The sequence below is a fragment of the Raphanus sativus genome, chromosome 4 (assembly GCF_000801105.2).
Source record: "Raphanus sativus cultivar WK10039 chromosome 4, ASM80110v3, whole genome shotgun sequence".
Lineage (NCBI taxonomy): Eukaryota > Viridiplantae > Streptophyta > Magnoliopsida > Brassicales > Brassicaceae > Raphanus > Raphanus sativus.
The window spans coordinates 5,075,643-5,095,579 of NC_079514.1; the positions used below are offsets into that span (position 1 = coordinate 5,075,643).

At 34.8% G+C, this 19,937-nt stretch overlaps 4 protein-coding genes across 5 annotated transcripts; 1 reads left to right on the forward strand and 3 right to left on the reverse strand.

Moving 5' to 3' along the window:
- Positions 1–138: 138 nt before the first annotated feature.
- Positions 139–2,887, reverse strand: LOC108854487 (probable inactive receptor kinase At4g23740). 2 transcript variants are annotated; one of them, XM_018628059.2, is made up of 4 exons: positions 2,727–2,887; positions 1,155–2,404; positions 727–1,077; positions 139–650 (listed from the first exon to the last, which is right to left on the reverse strand). In XM_018628059.2, the coding sequence occupies exons 2-4, from the start codon at positions 2,365–2,367 to the stop codon at positions 370–372; spliced, it is 1,845 nt and encodes a 614-aa protein (XP_018483561.1). In that variant the 5' UTR covers positions 2,368–2,404; positions 2,727–2,887; the 3' UTR covers positions 139–369. The 2 variants fall into 2 exon arrangements, with proteins under 2 accessions (XP_018483561.1, XP_056865228.1); XM_057009248.1 differs by having other exon boundaries at positions 1,155–2,377; positions 2,727–2,879.
- A 733-nt stretch (positions 2,888–3,620) lies between these two features.
- Positions 3,621–6,401, reverse strand: LOC108854489 (putative glucose-6-phosphate 1-epimerase). The gene is made up of 7 exons (XM_018628063.2): positions 5,597–6,401; positions 5,174–5,248; positions 5,037–5,093; positions 4,792–4,958; positions 4,469–4,603; positions 4,171–4,373; positions 3,621–4,096 (listed from the first exon to the last, which is right to left on the reverse strand). Exons 1-7 carry the CDS (start codon positions 5,705–5,707, stop codon positions 3,927–3,929), a joined length of 918 nt encoding a protein of 305 aa, XP_018483565.1. The 5' UTR covers positions 5,708–6,401; the 3' UTR covers positions 3,621–3,926.
- Positions 6,402–9,787: 3,386 nt separating this feature from the next.
- LOC108849098 (putative disease resistance protein At4g11170) lies at positions 9,788–13,445 on the forward strand. Its single transcript, XM_018622603.2, has 4 exons — positions 9,788–10,321; positions 10,552–11,659; positions 11,740–12,039; positions 12,140–13,445. The coding sequence occupies exons 1-4, from the start codon at positions 9,846–9,848 to the stop codon at positions 13,280–13,282; spliced, it is 3,027 nt and encodes a 1,008-aa protein (XP_018478105.2). The 5' UTR covers positions 9,788–9,845; the 3' UTR covers positions 13,283–13,445.
- LOC108854488 (uncharacterized) lies at positions 13,290–14,475 on the reverse strand. The gene has a single exon (XM_018628062.2). The coding sequence runs from the start codon at positions 14,437–14,439 to the stop codon at positions 13,417–13,419; it is 1,023 nt and encodes a 340-aa protein (XP_018483564.2). The 5' UTR covers positions 14,440–14,475; the 3' UTR covers positions 13,290–13,416.
- Positions 14,476–19,937: the final 5,462 nt, after the last annotated feature.

Here is a 19,937-nt window from a genome sequence, read left to right on the forward strand (position 1 = left end):
CATTCTAGTGGCCATTTTATACAGAGAAACTCTCCATAACAATCTTCACTCACGGCCCAAAATTATAAATGTCTAATAGGCTTTATTTTAGGCTATGAAGCCTACTAGGAAAGCTAATCTAATCTGTGACCCACTAAGAGTTTGAGAAGCGTTTCTGATCATCTATAAAACTTGAGATGTTTCTTTTTCTATTTTCCTTCATTCCAAATCTATTCCATACACTGAATTTTGCAAAACCAGGAATCTTTAACCAGAAATGGGTGTTTGACTAAACCGGTTCTAACCGAAGAAGAGAGGATGAGCAGAAGAGATTATACAAACTTCATATATTAACTATAAATCAACAGTTTCTTAATTTTCTGTAAGTCATCAAGTTTCACTCGGCGTGGAAGTCTCGGCGGCTTTCTTCTCTGGTTTAGTCTCAAGACTGGCTCGTCGGTTTCCGACACCCTCCATAAGCCTAACCAAATCAGACATCTTCGGTCTCTGGTCGGGTGCTTTGACAACACACGACAGAGCAATCTGCAACATCTCAACCATCTCTTCCTCTATGTTTGTATACCTCAGAAGCTCCACGTCGAACACCTCCGCAGTCCATTCCTCTCTCACAACAGAATGTACCCACCGAACCAAATGTATAATCTCATCTCCTGTCCAAAATCAAAAATCATTAAACCGAAGATAATAATAATATAGTCTTTTTTTTTTCTTGTTTCTAACCATTACCTGCGGTAGTGTGAATCGGCGATTTTCCCGTGAGCAGTTCGAGCAAAACGACGCCGAAGCTGTAAACATCTGATAACTGAGAAGACTTCCTTGTGTCTGTTACTTCGGGCGCACGGTAACCAGCTTGCCTAGAGATAGGTGGGGCCAAGGCGCTCATCACAGCTGTCAAACCAAGATCAGACACGCAGCCGTTACGCTCTGCGTTCAAGAATATATTCGAAGACTTGACGTTGCCATGTACGAGCTTTCCATTGTTCTCTCTGTGGATTCTAGCGATCCCTTTCGCTGCGCCAATCGCGATCTTCATCCTCGTTTCCCAATCCAACGGAACCCGGTTCTCCCCTCGGTTACCTGCACATCCATCAATCAAACTAAACCGGTTACAAAAGTTAAACCGGAAAAAAACGAGCCTAAACCATTCGCGTTACCGTGAAGCAAAGAAGCAACACTCCCATCGCTGAGATAGTCATAAACCATAAGCTTCTCGTCCTTGGAGTAATAATAAGCCTTAAGCTCCACGACGTTCTCGTGCTTAATCCCTCCGACGATCTCCATCTGCTGCTCGAAATCGCGTTTCCCAGCCGCGACGTCCTTGAGACGTTTCACAGCGACGGAAGTCGCGTCCTCGAGAACCGCCTTGTACGTCGTCCCGAACGTGCCTTTCCCGAGAATCTCCGCGGAAGCTCTCAGCAGATCCTCGAGATCGAACGAGTAGCTGCATCCTTCGAAGAACGACAGCCTGTTGTTAGCCTCCTCCATCCTCGAATCGAATTTTTCAGGAGACATACCGCCTTTCTCCTGAATCTTATGGTCCTTAACAACCCTTAACTTGCGCCTCAAGTAACAAAGAGCAAACGCAAACGCTGAAACCGCGAGTAGTACGATTGAAACAGAGATAACGACGAGGAGGAAGACCGTCTTTGTGACTCCTTTAGGCTTCATTCGAGTTGGTTCAGGAGGCGGTTGAAAGTTAGTGACGTCACCAACAATGCCTTGGTAAGAAGACGGTGGGAATCTTAGCAGCCAGCCCGGTAACGGCCCATGGAGATTATTGTTAGACAGATCAATCTCTTTCAGACTCGAGAGGACGCTCAGATCATCAGGAACGACACCGGAAAGGGAGTTGTTAGCGAGGTTCAACGACTGTAACCGTTTCAAACCGGAGAGAGAGAGCGGAACCGTTCCGTTGAATCTGTTATTGGAGAGATTCAAACCGACGAGCTTCTTCCAGACGGAGAAGTCCAGAGGCAACGGGCCGGAGAAATCGTTGTCCTCGAGGTAGAGAAAGGCTAAGTCTTTGAGCTCGGAGAAGCCCAAAGGGAATGGGCCTGATAGTCTGTTGGATCTGAGGCTCAGGACTCTGAGGGCGGAGAGTCTGCTTATGGTGTTGGGTGGAATCTGGCCGTTGAGTCCGATCGCTGGTAATCTAACGGCTATGATTCGAGATTCGTCGTGGTTGCAAGTGACTCCTGTCCAGTTTTGGCAGAGGGGAGTGGTCTCGTTCCAGTTGAGTGTGCGTGCGGGGCGCGTGATGGTTAGGAACTCGAGTAACGCGCGTTTGTCTTGTACTGGATCTGCGTTTGCTCCGGAGATGATTAGATAGAGAGAGAAGAACCATAGAGAAACAGTCCAAGCTTCCATTGCTGGTGTTCTTTGTGAAGAAGATGAAGATGAGAGACTATAAATGGAGAAAGTTTGGATGAGAAACTTTAATTTAAAATAAAAGGGTACAAAAAGTTAGTTTTCTAGAAAACTGGGGATCAAAAAGTAAAAGGGAATTTTCAAGTAAACAAGAGTGGGAGAGAGAGAGAGAGAGAAGAGTTTAGTAGCTTCGGTAATAACGAAATTGTTTGTCTTTGTACATTCAAAAGCTTTTTTTTTAATTTTAAAACTCTTCGAAATCGGAACCGTAAAATTTCTGGGAATTATACAACAGTGTCGAAAAAGTAGAATACTAACTCTATCAAGGGATTAAATTATTAAAATAAAGAAATTGATACCTCCAACTTTATGAGTTTTTTTTTCTAGTCATGCACGCCGTTTCTTCTCTCGAGAATCTCGATCACGTCTGTAACTGAGAACACGAACTTAAAGAACCACCATTGAAGCACTGAAGTTGAGAGCTTCTACAAACGGATATATAGTTTTTATATTTTTGTTAGGCAATTAAAGTAATGAAGATGACGAGGGAAGATATTGATGTGACTTCTTGTTTTGTTCGGTTACAGGTTGGGTGACCGGTGAGTCTGTGATTACCGTACGTACCGGTTATTAAATACCGAACCGGGGACCATTTTCTTTCTTCGTCGTCTACCTCAGAATTTTTATTATGCCAGCTATACTATGGTTTGGTTATAGAAAACTTTGGTCGAGTGTTTATTGTACAAGTTTTGATTAGCTCCGGTTGAGTTTTATGAACTGATATATACATAAACCAGATTAGATAAGACATGACATTAATGTGGTCAATGCTATACCTAAAGAAGATAGAGAAAGAATAACTAATGATGTTAATCTAGTCAAGAAAACATACTACCAAAACACATGATCTCAAACAAATACTATACGTTTTTGTTTGTATTTACTTGTCATGATAATGAAGCTACAAGCCTACCTTCAATGCATATACCATTTTGATTTTTTTTCCTTTTTTGGCATCAAGTGTATGTATTTCTGTAAACAAATGGTATACTTCCCCTTCGGGGTACTAAAAGTTGGACCGACCCAATTATAGAATTTATGGTGCATCATAATAGACCAATAATTTCAAATCTTTCATGATTATTGTGATGATTTCATGCCCATCTTAGCTCGGTTGATTCCTTTTCTTTTGTCTCCAACATAGCCAGGCAATCCAGAGAGTATAAACCCACTCAACAACCCAATAAGAATACTTTATGGTTTTAAAAAATATTAATTCAACAACTGTTAAACATGAGAACAAGATAGCTTTAAATAATAGTGAACCCATACACAAGTTCATATAGTATCTTATCTTCACACACAAGTTAAATTTCGGACAAAACCAGGATCTTGTCACTGCCTAAAAACGGTGACATTTTCAAATCTCAGGTTTCCTTTTAATATTCAGGATTTGATACCGAAGAATCACACATACTGCGATGTTGTTCTATAGACTAAATAACAAACCAAACATATAAAAGAGGGTCAATCGGTTTAAAGATAACCGATACCGGTTTTCAGGTGGAGAGGACAAGCGAGAGATTTAATTTCCCGGTCCATTCTTCACCTGGTTTCAACGTGATTGGTTTCTCAATAGCTGCTCCATCAACACAAAGCATATGTTTATACTCTTCATCTCCCAAATCAGTCAACGCTTTAGCTTTCTTGTCCCATGGATTCCACACCACTGCAACAAAACCGATAATAAGATTCTGTCATCAACCGAATTCACGGTTAACGGTTTGGTATTTTGGATCTTACCAACATCTGGTAGACCTTCTTTCTTGATGAGGAAAGTACGTTTTTTCTCATGGTCGAAAACGGCAACCACGTCTCTAGAGTTCAAGTACACTCTATCAATCTCAGACTCAAAGGTTAGTGCATCGCCTTGCTCAGTAAACCGCTCTTTATCAAACAAGTTATCAAGATAGTCAAGAGTTTCCAGTCCTTCAACTCTAACTTCACTGAGAAAATAACCAAAAAGGAAATAAATAAAGAAAGAATCGAGGAAGTGTGATCTCGTAAAGACTAGAGAGAAGCTAAAGCTCGGTGTCTTCACCTGATATCAGAAATGGAGAAGTAAGTGTGGTAAGCAATGGAAAAGCTAAAAGGCTTTGAGTTGATGTTTCTGACTCGAGATATCAGTGCTAGGTTCCCATCTAGTGCCAATGAAACTCTCAGGTGAAACTCAAAGCTGAAACAAGTGCAACAATGATTATATGTTCGAGATATCTTACTAGAGGTTTTATACTGAATTAGTGAATAGTTGAGCAGTCGTGCCTAGCGCTGTCTAAACCAATTTTTAGAATATTGTTGATTATTAAGCGATCTATAACGAAGAGAAACAGAAGATAATATCGAGGAATCACAAAAGAATTCAACCTATGAGGCCAGATCCTTGTTGTGTCTTCATCAGAGGGTTTAAGTACCAAATCGACAAAGGCTTTATCAGTTGAGTAGAATGAAGGTAAATAAGGTGGATTCTCTTCAACAAGCCACATCTTGTTTCTTGCAAAACCGTGTTGCTCAAGCGATCCTCGAGTGCCAAACTTTTATGAGAGAAAAGAATAATATCAAGAAAGGTGATCAAATCATTCATGTCCAAAGATTACATATAAGACTTTTACCTGAGGAAAGCATATAGGGATTCCTCCACGTACCGGATGGGGAGGCTTCGAGTTAGCCTGACGCAAAGCAAGAGCATGTTGTTCACCACTTTTAGAAAAGAAACTGCTTAAGTGTTTAAAAAAACCTAAATATTGACCTTGGCGCTAGTGAATAACAACTCATCACCCTTGTCAGTCTTCCAAGAAAGAACTTGTCCTCCGTGTAAACTTATCTGAACAAAGCATCATCAATGAAAAAAAAATATTAGCTCTATAAAATAATGAAAATGTATGTGGATGTTGATGCAGAAATCACTAAACCAATAGACTCCATGAACCAAAGATATAATGTTAGATTTAAACCTTCAAGAGAGCTTGGAGCTATTTATAAAAACCTTCAAGAATTATAGCACATATCAAAAATAGAAAACAGAGCAGTCTAACACGCTTATAACTCTCTGATCCTTAAAAACCCATATATATAAGTTTGGTTAGTAAAACCAAACCTTTGGATTACTAAACAAAATTAAATACAGAATTTTAGATGAGTAAACATTGGAGAAACAAAAAAGTTCCATCACCTTTACAGAAGCGCCTTTAGGATTCTTGAGAAGAACCTGATCGGTTCCATTTTTATCCCTGACCAAGTCAACGGTGAGTCTCTTCTCATCACTGACTGCAGATGGTTCCATTGTAATAAGCAACAGAAGAGAGAGAGACTTTGATAAGTTTTCTTTCTTACTTCCCCCTGCTTTCTTGCGTTTTTAAACGAGGAAGAAAATTTTAGGCGAAGAAGTCACGAGAAGAAGAAAACACTTTCTTGTGTGATCAACAAGAAACCAAAAGTTTTCTCGTGAGTTTGAAAACCTAAAACCCAACCAACACTTCAACTGCTAAGTCCTTTTCTTACACCGATAAAGCTGTAACACACACACACGAAACAAACAACAAAAAATCTAATGTGCAAAAAACAAAGAGGATAAAGGTTAAAGAAAAAAACAAAACAAAGAGGATAAAGGTAAAAACGCGTTTAAGAAACACGGAGGTTGAGATTTAAAACGCAAGATCTTTGAAAATCACTCCAAATCCAAATAATATTTAAAAGACACGATTTCCCGGGGAAAAGATCAACGATTAGGAGCCTATACGCTAGGATTAGATGTAACTAACAGACAGTATATTATCAAGACCCAGAAAGCAAAAAAACACAACCCTTTTTCGAATCTAAAGAAGAATATGAAGTATTCAGATTAGGAAAAGAGGAAAGAGATATTTAAAGACCACAAGTCAGAAAAATGGGCAGTATGTTGAAAAGGTTCAAAGGTTCAAAAGAAGCAGCCCAAATGGTATTTAAAATGTGTTATTTTTCTTTCAAAAGTGCATTCTTCATTATCAACACTGAATAATTCTTCAGTATATAATTGACGATGATAAATAATATTGCCAAAAAAGGATTTATTAAATAATTTAATCATTTCCCTTTTTAATACTATTATTTTCCCTTTTATAATTTCTTTTCCCTATAACAATTCTATTGTCCATTTAACATTTTCTTCTTTGATAAAAAATCTTTACACAAACTTTCTATAGTATCCGATTTTAAGTCGTTAATTATCAAACTTAGAACGTCAAGTGTAAAGCTTGCGTCAGGAACAATTAAAAGTTAATATCTATTTCTCTTTGAAATAACTGAATATTGAATTTGTCAGGTTCCTCGATATTTTTTAAATATAATTATTTTCTCATAACTAAGTGGTTTTGGTCTAATGGTAAAGGGCTCACAGCTGTAAGTACCATTTGGCTTGGGTTCAATTCTCTTCGGCTATCTAAAATGTCTTGCGGGTCTCCTGTTGATTAATCCATGGACTTAGAAAGCGTTTGGAATCACATCACGATTATCAAACAAAAAATAATAATTATTATTATTATTATTTTCAGATACATATTTAATATTATATATAGATATTCTTCTAACTTATAAATTAATTTTAGTAAAATATAATATTTAGATATTAGTTGTAATTATTAAAAATATTACTGGTTAAAAAAATAAAAATAAGCAATCATAAGAGATGATGCATTTATAGTTACATTTAATATATTCTTATAATATGCGTAAAACACAAAAATATACTGTTTTAGAAACAAAAATATATGTAACATTAAAAGTCATTTTTGGGGTAAAGCTTTTTTGGATCTGATTGGCTGATTTAATAAGAGAAATCAAAATGAATATCTACTTGCAAAAATATATAATTCATCACATGCATATAAAATTGAATAAAGCTGAAGATGTGAGGAGAGCTGCTTGCTTGTGATGATAGGTGTGGAGATACGTGGATCTTGACATGAGATTAACAAGTCTAGGTAAAAAATATCCGTAAAATTTGATTCGATATGTTCTTTGTTTCGACTCAATCCGAAAAATTCGAATATCCGTAATTTTACGAATCAAAGTAAATATTAAAAGTCAATATGCGTCAAACAAGAAATACTCTTTTTTAAAAAAAAGAACAAATATCCTATCAGATCCATAGTATACATATGCATATACATGTATATATAAAATTATATAATTTAATATCTTTATAAAGATTTTTAATTATTTTATTCACTAAATTAATTATTTGGTCATTAAATTTTTAAAAGTATATAGTTTTAAAATAATTTGTAATGAAATATTATTATTTTATATTAATTTTTTCTTTTTTAAATATATTTGAAACATATTTTTTTTACTGGATCGACGGATCGAATTAGATATCCAGTAAAGTATACTGACTTTTTTCGGATATTCGTAACACCGAATATTTAAAATATCACTGATCAGATCGAATCAAAAAATTGATTATTTGTACGGAACGAATCGGATCACATATATCTTTAAAATTCTGAATATCTATTCTGTGTCCACCCCTAGCGATCAGGATTAACCGAATTAACTAATCAATTATTTTATAGTTTTACTTTAAACTACGTCTCATGTCAACAGGTTTTTTAGCTTTTCGATCATTTCAGCAGATAAATTACATGCATCCGATCACATAGAATGATAGAAACAATCATTAAACGAAAAGGTCGTGGACAAATAAAATAATCAAATCAAATGAAGACGCCCGCACAAACCAAGTAATCAAAAATAGACCACGACCATCAATGTTATGTTATCAAACTTTTATAAATATAACTAACTTATAAGCACGATTATAAACTCAGTATTTTTTTAAAAGCACAACTAAAAACTCGTATCGATGCGATTAAAAGAACGACATGTTGTTAGTTGTATGCATCTACAACATAACTTGAATAACCAAACCTTTTTACCTTACGTCAATGATTTCAGTCTGCATTTTATGTTTACATTTTGAACTCAATTATGTCCAACTATGCATCCACAGTCCAGAAATGATTTGCCTAAACTTGTATAGGTAAAGAATTGATATACATTCTTCTTCTATAACTATACTGAAACATGCAAATTAAAGTATTATCAAGTTGTTCTTGTCTTGTTATGCCGACCTATGACATCTTTCATGCGCCAATGACGTCCCTGTGCGACCTTGTTGGTCCTATAATTCGTATTTTTTTTTTGTAATCATTGATTTCTCTAGTCATCTTCTTTTTTAAACTAAATGCTTAATTTCTCTAACTATCTTGAAAAGGGTTCATGCAATAATCTGAAAATGCAAAAATTCAAGTTAGCATATACTAGCCAAAAACTTCCCTTAAAGTATCTCAATACGTACTGGATTCGTAATCTGATTGGCTTAGTTTCACGTTGAAGTTTGATTTTAGGATTAGAGAACGATTGAATAAGTTGGTTCGCTTATATAACTTATTTGTAATTGTGCGTCCCTCAACTCCTCTTTCATTTCTTAAAATTTGAAAGAAACAAAAAAAGACGCAGCGACATCAGACATGCCTATAATAATATTTTGAAAATGACCACCTTATCGTCTTATTTATGTGGACAGATAAAATTGATTTTTGTGAATTTGGTGTAGTTTCTCAGTACAAAATTTGATTAACTCAACCCATCCAAAAATGATTCGTGACTCAAAACCTTAAAACGGATACCACTAGATTATTACTTTACAAAATAAAACGACTGATATTATTTTATTAGCTTGACAAAAATAATATTGGTGATCTCTTGGCGAATCTTGGTAATTATTTTATTTACATTGAATAGAATGGAACTATCACTACCTTCATTATATGAAAATTAATTAACAAAATTTAAAGAGATATATTTCACAATAATTGTGATGAAAAAATGAAATAAACTTACTATATTTCCTATGTTCTTTGTTCTATCAATTATCTCTTGTGTTTACCATTTATGTCCAGCATACATTTATATTTTTATCAAACCATCAACAACTCAGCTGAATCGACAATTTGATTACATAGGACAAAAAAATATCAATCAAGAGGCGATAAAGTAAAACGCATAGAACTTTAACGAATGACACAATTTGACGTGCGATCTTGTAGAAGCTAGTCACTACTCACTAGTGATTTTTACCTTTGATTGATTCTTTGTTCGTAGTAATGTTTTCTTTTTACTTGTAATCTTTTTCGTTTTAGTGGAAACGTTGGGACATATCATATTTGTATGTAACATAAGGGATGAATGCTAATATTATTTCAGTCTAAATAGGCTTCTTTACTAAAATGCCTTTATGTCTTTGTGATTCGTTATGGGCCCAATTTATTTGTTTTACGATAGCAACCTTTACGATAGTCATGGCTGACTTGTCAAACAAGGTGACTGACTAAAATAGAGGAGTATTGGAGATTCAACGTCTTTTCTTTGCAATTTTATTCATGGAGTCTTCTTCGTCTTCGTCTCCGTCTCGAAACTGGAGATTCAATGTCTTCCCGAGCTTCTGCGGCGAAGATCTCCGCAGAAACTTCCTCAGCCACTTCCTCAAGGAGTTGCAAAGGAAAGGAATCACTACTTTCATCGATCATGAGATCAAGAGGAGCAAAGCTATCGGCCCTGAGCTCGTGGCAGCGATCAGAGAATCCAGGATCGCCGTCATCTTGCTCTCGAAGAACTACGCATCTTCCACGTGGTGTTTGAACGAATTACTTCAAATCATGAGCTGCAAGGAAGAGATGGGCCAAACAGTGATGCCGGTTTTCTACGAGGTTGATCCATCTCATGTCAGAAAGCAGGCGGGAGATTTCGGAAACATCTTCGAAGAAACTTGTGTGGGGAAGTCAGAAGAAGTGAGGCAGAGATGGTCACGTGCTCTGACGGACGTCTCGAATCTTGCTGGAGTGGATTCTCGCCTTTGGTTAGTCAATTCTCTTATACTATTAAGAGCTTAGTAATATTAGTTTCGTCCTAAAAATTAGTTTTCTAGGTTTAGAATTAAAAAAAAACATACTTTTTTTTTTGAACACAATTTTAAAAAACATACTTATCTTTAGAAATTAGTAGACTCGGGTGTATATATGTTCAGGTCGAGTTCGGTTAATAATATTTCGAGTTCGGTTAATAATATTTCGGGTTCTATTTCACCAGGAACAATGAAGCGGATATGATTGAGAAACTTGCGTTGGATATCTCTAATGCGTTAAACGTTACACCTTCAAAGGACTTTGATGATCTAGTTGGTATAGAAGCTCATATCGAGAATCTGAAGCCATTGGTATCTCTAGAGTCTAGTGAAGTGAGGATGGTAGGTATTTGGGGTCCTGCGGGAATCGGGAAGACAACCATTGCAAGAGCTCTATACGCTCGACTCTCTCCTACCTTCCAGCATAGTGCATTCATGGAGAACATTAAGGAAAGGTATAGGAGAATCAACCTTGACCGTTACGGTTCGAAGTTGCATCTGCAAGAAGAGTGTTTGTCTAAGCTTATCAACCATAATGATATTAAGATACCTCATTTAGGTGTGGTAAGAGAAAGGTTGAAGGACAAGAGAGTTCTTGTTGTTCTTGATGATGTAGATGAACTTGAGCAACTCATTGCCTTGGCAAAAGAGCCTCGATGGTTTGGTTCTGGAAGTAGGATTGTAGTGACAACACAAGATAGACAGCTTCTGAAAGCACATGGTATCGACCTTGTATACAAGGTGGAGCTTCCGTCTCCAACAGAAGCTCTTGAGATCTTCTGGCAATCTGCTTTTGGGCAAAAGCAGCATCCTCCTTGTGTTGGTATCAGGGAGCTTGCGTTACAAGTTACTCGTCTTGCTGGCTATCTTCCTTTGGGTTTAACCGTTTTGGGCTCGTACTTGAGAGGGTTTTCTAAAGAAGAGTGGGAATATGCAATGCCTAGACTTACCACAAGTCTTGATGGTAAGATTGAGAAGACTTTGAGATTCAGCTATGATGTCTTGCATGGTAAAGATAAAGCCATGTTTCTTCACATTGCTTGTTTGTTCAATGGTAAGAACGTGGATGATATTAAGGCGTTGCTTGAGAACAGTAACGTGGACGTTGACCACGGACTTAAAATCTTAGCTGATAAATCCCTCGTAGATACTCATTGGGGACGCATACATATGCACTCTCTGCTACAAAAAATGGGTAGAGAGATCGTCTGTCAACAGTCTGTTCACGAGCCTGGAAAACGTCAGTTCTTGGTTGATGCTGAGGAGATTAGGGATGTACTTGCCTCCAACTCAGTAAGCACTTATATACTCTTTATCTTTACATATCTAAGACTTAATGGTATAGTCTCTCACTCTGTGGATATTTTTTTCAGGGTACTGGAACTGTCTTAGGCATATCATTCGATGTGTCGAAAATCCACAGTGAGTTATCAATAAGTAAGGAAGCCTTTGGAGGAATGCATAATCTTCAGTTCTTGGAGATATACAAGAAAAGGAATGGTAGATCTAGATTAAATCTGCCACAGGGTCTAAACTATTTAACCCACAAACTTAGACTGCTACATTGGGACTCGTTTCCTATGAGATCTTTGCCTTCCAAGTTCTCTCCAGATTTCCTTGTGGAACTCAGAATGACATCTAGCAAGCTTGAGAAACTCTGGCAAGGAATCATAGTAAGTTCTCCAGAAACTCTGCTTAAATATATATATATATATATATTTTTTTCTCATAATACACTGAACTGAGATGTGGCCTTAATTGTATTGACTTCAGCCACTAAGGAGTCTCAAAGTGATGGATGTGAGTTTCTCCACCAAGCTCAAAGAGATTCCTCATCTCTCAAACGCCACAAACCTTAGGAAAATTTCAGCACGTGGCTGCAAAAGCCTGAGTGCATTCCCACATGTCCCTGACAGCATCGAAGAGCTTGAACTAAGCTACACGGGAATAAAAGAAGTTCCTCCACGGATCGAGAATCTCTGTATGCTGCAGAGACTCAATATGAGTGATTGCAATAAATTGACCAATATCTCTATCAACATTTCAAACCTCGAGAATCTTGAAGATGTGGATTTCTCAGACAGTACGAAGGGTATCCCGTTTACTGCATTAGTTAGTTGGCTCTGTGGTCTCAGGAAAAGGCTGGCGTTAAGGGCTAATAATATTGAAGAAATGTTACCAAAATGTCTACCGAGGAAGGCATATACTACTCCAGTTTCACTGGATTTGAGCCGTAATGAAGATATCAGAACCATTCCAGACTGCATCAAACATATCTCTCAACTTCATAAGCTTGACATTGGAGGGTGCAGGAAGCTCACATCGCTTCCACAGCTTCCAGCATCGCTTTCAGAGCTAAATGCACAAGAGTGCGCGTCTCTTGAGAGAATACATGGTTCGTTTCACAATCCAGACATCTGTCTCAATTTTGCAAACTGCTTGAAACTCAGCAGAGAAGCGAGAGAGCTCATATGTGCATCACCTAGCAGATACGCAATCTTACCTGTTGAAGAAGCAATGGTTCAAAAACCCTTTCCTCGATTCTTGAGATATAACTATAAGGCTTGCATTAAGCTTGTGGCTCGCTCAGCTGTCTATGACGATGACTCTGGTGGTATTGCTCGTATAGCTTGTTGTATCAGGCGCAAATGCGATGGCAGTGTTGTGAGAGATGAATCTAGACAGTCACATATACCTGTACTTGTGAAAGATCATCTCTTTACATTTGGAGGTTCTTTGATCCTAAACAAAGGCAATGAACCTGAAGTAGATGCAACATTCAGCGAGCTTATGTTCGATTTCAAGGCCAACATTAAAATGGAGATTATAGGATGTCAATTTACACTTCTTGGGGGCAAAAGGGACTATGCTACATATTCTAGATGGAATGAAGAAGTTTCAAGGCTGGAAGATTAAAGATAAATAAATAAAAAGATAAAGCCATGAAACAGAGGAACAAAGATAGGATCCTCAATGAAGAAGATTGTTCTGTTTTTTTTTGAATTTAGTAAGTTTTTGTTACATATTTTTATAAGATCCAAACGTTTATTTTATCCATTAGAACAGTTTTCGAATATTCCGGATTCAGACTCTGGTAGGGTTCTGGTTACAGTAGCAGATGGCATTTTACTTCCACAAACCCATCTGGTCTTAAACACTTCACCATCATTAGCTTCTCTATCCATCATCACTTGAATCTTCTTCGTTCTTAAAATCCTTAGCCCCAATGTGCATACAAGCCCTAAGAACCACAACACTCCAAACCCTAATACTAGTCCCACCATCAACAACCACCACCAGGTCCGCCACAACGCCACCTTCTTCTTCTTCTTCTTATCCTTCTCTAAAGGTTCGACGACAGAGTAGTCTCCATGGCTCGAACCGTAGCACACGCCCGGGAGAATCATTCTGCTTATACGAGCAGCCTCCTTGTCTTCGTTCTGTGCCTTGAAACTCACGCAACTTACCCTAGACAACATTTTCTCATCCGATAAATCCCTAAACAAAATCTTTACGGGATTCTTCGTTTTTAGACTGATCTCTCTGACGTTGTCTTGATCCGACACGTCCAAAACTCTAAACCCTAAGACAGAAGTGATTAACCGGTAACCGGGGACGGTATACCAATGGTTAGACCAGTTCCCTAAATTTTGGTACACAATAGCGACTCTCCTTGCAGGAGGAACCGAAACTGACCTTGCCGGAATAAGCACGTTGCTGAATCTGGCCCCGGTGTTCCAAAGGCTCTTCCCGGTGAGACGGACGATGGAGACTTCGATGCCTGTTAAATTTTTCGGTAAGACAGCACGGTATAAAGCCCCGGTATGATGTTGGTTTGTTAATGTCTTGAGGGCGAGATCTTCAAGGGATTGAGTTAAGGAATGTGGTAGAGTGACATTGAGGATTGATGTTGTGGAGATGATGTTGATGGGAGAGGGTGGCGATGTAGAAGAAAACAAATTGGTGTGTAGCAAGAACACAACACAACAAATGAGAGATTTGAAGTTCATGTTTATTTCTGTTGTCTTTTTGAATAAGATGTTCTTTAGAGTTGAATGCGCAAGGAAAGGCATGTAAATGTAGGGCCATAAGTAATTTATAATGATGCATGTTTTAAATATTTTAGCTTTATTGGTTGGTTTGTCAACGACTTTCAGATCTTATGAAAAGTTTAACTGGAAATTTCAGATAATACTTTAGTTTGGTTTTAATTATTTGTCAAGTTTAAGGTGCCATGTTGGACTTGCAATTTGGAAACGTAAAGATACGAAAAAGAAAAAACAAATTGGAGTTGCATACTCTTGATGAATTGATATGTAATCTGCAATGAAGATTTATATCTAATCCTCGTGAAACTCAAGGACTTTATTGTACCTTACAGTTGTGCAAGTTTAGTTTTGACATTTTAGTGAGATACAATGATGAGAAAGTGAAGCATGCAAAGAAAAAAACATCAAAGTGTTTGAGTCTTTTTTACTTTTGGGAAAACATATTCATGCCGCTGATTGCGCTCTTTCTTCCCATCCCTAAATCATTATCCCTTCTTTGAAAAAGAAGTTTTCAATCAGAATAATAGAAACTAGACCTTGGCCGCCCGACCGGACGGGTATTTATTTTATGTTTTTAGGTTTTTATTTATATTAAATTATATGTATTTGTAATATTTAATTATATGTATTTGTAATTATAAGTTTAATAAAATATTCTGATATAAATTTTAAATATCGTAAATAAAATCATATAGGGATGGGTCATAATTTTTTCCAATTCCAAAATCTTAAAATTTCTTAAAACAAATAAAATAAATTTATAAATACATAAAATATATAAAAATATTTTGATAATTTCTATTAAAATAAATTTGTTAAAGAAAAATAATTTTGCGATGTTATTGTTTATTTCTATAGCTTGATCCGTGACCGCATAAATATTTTTTCCGTATAAATATTTTCTTTCACTTTAAATTTGTTAAATTAAAATGTATTACATAATTATGGAAAGAGGTTATCTACTTGTTTATAGTATTAACTAGGGCTGGGCGTTCGGGTACCATTCGGGTTTCGGTTCAGTCCATTCGAGTTTCGGGTTTTCGGGGTCAAAAATTTCAGCCCCATTCAGATATTTCTAAATTTTGGTTCGGGTTCGGTTCGGATCTTTGCGGGTTCGGTTCAGGTTCGGATAACCCATTTAACATGTTTTTAAATTTTCAAAATTCATTATAAACTTTAAATTTTCAAAATCTATAAAAAAAATAATATATTACATATAAATTTTCATAACATATATGTCAAAATACCTTAATTTAACATATAAATTGGTTTTCTTTGAATATTTGGATAAATAATCAATAGATATTTAACTATTTTGGTATTTTCAGTATACTTTGGCTATTTTAAACATTTACTTTTAACTATTTGCATATATTTTTCGAGTATTTTAGAAAACTTAAAGGTATCTTATATATTTTTAATATTTTAATATACATTATATATAAAAATAATGTATATATTTAAGTATATAAATTTATTTCGGATACATTCGGGTACCCAAAATACTTTGGTTCGGATCGGGTTCGGTTTCGGTTCTTTAAATACCGAAATTTTGAACCCGTTCGGATATTTAATTAATTTCGGTTCGGGTTCGGTGCTACTTTTTCGGATCGGGTTCGGTTCGGTTTTCGGGTTCGGATTATTTGTCCAGCCCTAGTATTAATGTACATTAGATTTAAGATTTATCATGAATTTGTTGTAGAATTAATTTAGGAAATTATGCATTAAATTAAGAAAAGATAAAATCCTCAAAATTAGGTTTATTAATTATTTCAGTGGCAGTAGGTTGTAAATATTTTAAAAGTTTTAGGGTTAATTTTAAAGTGTATTTATAGATATCGGTGGAAGTTATTGACAACAAAAAATATCGGCATGTACTGAATTTTTTTTTTCAGTCAGTGCCTGACAAAAGCTACCGACTGAAAAAAGCTGATCACATACATTTTCCAATACCACAAAAAACTTATACAGACAGACATGAGCCCCGACAGGTGTTTTGTTTAGCTTCTTATCCTTAATAGGAATATGGGCCAACTCAATAATAATGGACTTGAACAGGCCCGGAACTTGCATTGATTTATGTTGAAGGATGAATTCGAAAATAACATCGTGAATAGGTGAGTTCGCTAATGGTAAAAATCTTGTAAATCTTTAATTTGATTAATATCTTCAAGAAAAGAAAAGAAAAACGTCTCATGGCTATATGAAATTGTACTTTTCAAATATTTACTTCAGATGATATCATATTGAAGATTATCATTCGTTAAGAGAAACATCTAGTTGAGTTTCATTGATGATATATATTTCAGTTACTTTTGTTTTTTCTTTGGACAAATATATGCATATTAGTTTTTTTCTTTCTGAAAGCAGTTTCTTTTGTTGTTATAGTTTTTTGGTGTAATTGTTGTTATAGTTCTCAAAGTACATCGTAGGTTGTTAAGTGTATAAATGTGAATATGTATTGCTAAAAAGTTGAAATATATGTATAAAAAAGAAGAATAAATACTGAATGGTCGTTTATTGTATGGTTTCTATGTTTGGTTTGTTTGTTTATTTTCTATTGAATTTTTGTTCTTGGTAATTTCATGCTTTCTTCGGCTTTAGGTATTTTATTTTTATATTTCACCGTGATTAAGTAGTACGTCCGATGACAAAGATAAGGTTCCTGAATGGTCATATCAAGTGATGGAAAATAGTGAAGATTCACTCTTTCGAATAAAATAACAAATGAAATAAAATGAAGAAGGTAAGAGAGAATCATCTGCTTGGCCATTAGTTGTGTTTCCATTTCACCCTAGCAAAAAGGCATTCACGCTCTATACCCAATTTAAAATACCTCGTTTTTTAAAGAGTTTTCCAAAAAAAAAAAAATTCCAAAATTTAAATATCAATTGGTTACATCGTTTTCTTGATGGTAATAGTGATCTTCTTCAGATATATATTTTTGGTCTAAATGTTAAGAATCTTCTTCGGGTATGGTTGCAGCAAAAAAAGAAAATGTACAATGTTTTCTTACGTGGCATTTTTTTTCTCAAAGCAAATGCACTTATTATTCATATAACCATATACAGTGAACCCATTGAATAAATCTTTCAACGGTTGAACACATGAAATGAATTTTCTTTTCACAAAAAAAACACATGAAATGATTTTAAAAAATTTAATATCTGATGTAGATTATTTTTATTGAATTTATTCAACATGTTAAAAGTGCATAATGTGAGGTCCACCATGTTAATTTTCTCCACTTTAAACCACACTCATTAAATATCTGTTAAAAAGTGAACAATTTTAAAAAATAAAATAAAAAACAAAAAGACTGTATTAGCACATGTACAATAATATAATTGGTTGATGGAATTTTATAAGTTTGTTACACTCTTATTATTCGAGATCAATTATTTTGTATCAAATAATATTTTTTATATAAACAAATTGTAATTTTTTATAATTTATATGGTTTATACATAGATATTCGGTTCATTTAATTTGCATACAGGAAAAAATCAATTTTAACTACAATATATTTTTTTAAAAGAAAATACTATTTCAAGTTGATCAAAATATTTTTGTGTTAAAGAGTTAAACTAAATTAATTTTTATTTTTTTTATTGTGATTTTTAAGTATAGATTATTTTTTTGCTCATAAAATACAATTATAAAGAATAAAAATATGAGATAGAAACGATAGATAAATTGTTGGATTTTGTTATATAAATCTATTAAAGATGTAGTAGTTAAATGAATATTGAATTAATATGTGGAAAAAAATATGTAGAGTATTAAAAAATGTAGATTAAGGTGTAGAGTAATTTTAACCCTTGTACATAGCCAAAAAAAATTAAGTTTGGAACTAGTAAATTTTGTATGTTGACATGGTCTATCCTGAAATTTAGGACGCCAAAAACAATTTATTAAAGATTTCAACTAAATATATGTTTATAAATTTAGGAGTCTGAAAAATCTTTTTGGGGAGCTATGTTGATATAGTTTTTTCAAAAAATTTGAAAACATAATTTATATTTTATTAGGCTCGGCTCAGTATCGACTATGTAGGTTGATGTGCTCACTGCTACTAAAGACTGTTGTCGTTAGGATATTTTGTGTCCGAGTAGGGTTACAAATTAAACACATAAGCTACAAGAAAACCTTTGTTTTTTGTAGAAATATCAGTCCAGTTAGTGAGAAAATAATAATTGGGCATATCACAATGGAGTTGAAACAAAAATGACATGCTTAGGGAAACTCTATGATACGAACCGCGAGCTTGCTATAGAACCAGCATTAATTGTATCACCAAATAAAATTAAGTACCTTTTTAGAATTCACAAATAATATTTAGTTACCTATATATACCTTCTCAAGTTAAAGAAAAAACATTGAAGATGTCATTGTTCTCCCCATTGAGTGAAAGATCGAGAAGAAATTTCAGAAGTCAATATTCTGTTTGCTAAACACCATATATAACAAATGAACATAGATAAAGCTCGATAATAAAGAGATAAAATTCTCAAAAAGATAATAAAAAGATAAACATTATACTAAAAAGATTAAACTAATTATTTTCATTGAACTATCATGATGTCAGTGTAGATTTACAAAAAAAAAGTCCTCTTTGTTTCTTCAGATAGTTTATTTTTATAGTGACAGGTCCTAAAATGATAATGAGAAGACTACAAGAAGACTGAATAATCAATTATTTGTTTCTTCAGATAATTTGTTTTTACAGTGACAGGTCGTAAAAATTCTTCTTTGTTTCTTCAGATAATTTATTTCTTACAGTGACAGGTCTTCTTTGTTTCTTCAGATAATTTATCTTTACCATGGAATCTCTGTAGTTTTGTTTGTTTCTCACTTCTGTTTTATTTTTATATACCTTTAAGTATACATATATACACATAATATATATAATCTAATGTTGTTCAAAAGATATTATACATATAAAGCCGACAAAAAGCGATATAAAAATTACAGAAGTTGAATTACGAAGACAGCTGTAGAAGGACAGAGTCATATCATGGGACAGCCCTATTTGTCCAATAAAGGCGTTGAAATCCTTTTGTCACTCTTTTGATTATTTCTCTTCTATATGTTACTATGGTTTATTTTCCTCTAAATGAACTTTTTTTTTTTTGCTAAAACTAAATGAACTTAGCATATCTGTTTGAACATAAAAAAAAAGAACATAGCATATCTAACGTTACTAGCTCTAAAGGACCAACTTATTTTACTATCTAACTGGAAAAACCACCGCTTGCAAACGTGAAATCACCATGTTGGTACATCGAAATCTATATGTACCAAATTTAGTTACATGCGCTTGGTTGAGTAGGTTTAGTCGGTACACATAGTAAAAGGTTTTTGTTTGTTTCTAAACAAAAGGGAAATATATAATAATGAATGAAAGTAACCATACGATAAGAGATAGGTGGGAACAAGAATCGATTTCAATAGTTTATTAAAAATATATTAGCAGAATGTACCAGATTTACTGCACGGATGGATGAAGCTACTTGTTATAA

Bases quoted from the DNA above. Each gene is read 5' to 3' on its own strand.
- LOC108854487 (XM_018628059.2), bottom strand. From the start codon at position 2,367: ATGGAAGCTTGGACTGTTTCTCTATGGTTCTTCTCTCTCTATCTAATC. The intron at 1,078-1,154 runs GTAACGCGAATG...ATGGATGTGCAG, and splicing joins TGTTGCTTCTTTGCTTCACG to GTAACCGAGGGGAGAACCGG. The intron at 651-726 runs GTAATGGTTAGA...GATTTTGGACAG, and splicing joins GCCGATTCACACTACCGCAG to GAGATGAGATTATACATTTG.
- LOC108854489 (XM_018628063.2), bottom strand. From the start codon at position 5,707: ATGGAACCATCTGCAGTCAGTGATGAGAAGAGACTCACCGTTGACTTG. The intron at 5,094-5,173 runs GTCAATATTTAG...GCTTTGCGTCAG, and splicing joins TGTTATTCACTAGCGCCAAG to GCTAACTCGAAGCCTCCCCA. The intron at 4,097-4,170 runs GTAAGATCCAAA...GTTTTGTTGCAG, and splicing joins AGAAGGTCTACCAGATGTTG to TGGTGTGGAATCCATGGGAC.
- LOC108849098 (XM_018622603.2), top strand. From the start codon at position 9,846: ATGGAGTCTTCTTCGTCTTCGTCTCCGTCTCGAAACTGGAGATTCAAT. The intron at 11,660-11,739 runs GTAAGCACTTAT...TATTTTTTTCAG, and splicing joins ATGTACTTGCCTCCAACTCA to GGTACTGGAACTGTCTTAGG. The intron at 12,040-12,139 runs GTAAGTTCTCCA...TATTGACTTCAG, and splicing joins AACTCTGGCAAGGAATCATA to CCACTAAGGAGTCTCAAAGT.
- LOC108854488 (XM_018628062.2), bottom strand. From the start codon at position 14,439: ATGCCTTTCCTTGCGCATTCAACTCTAAAGAACATCTTATTCAAAAAG.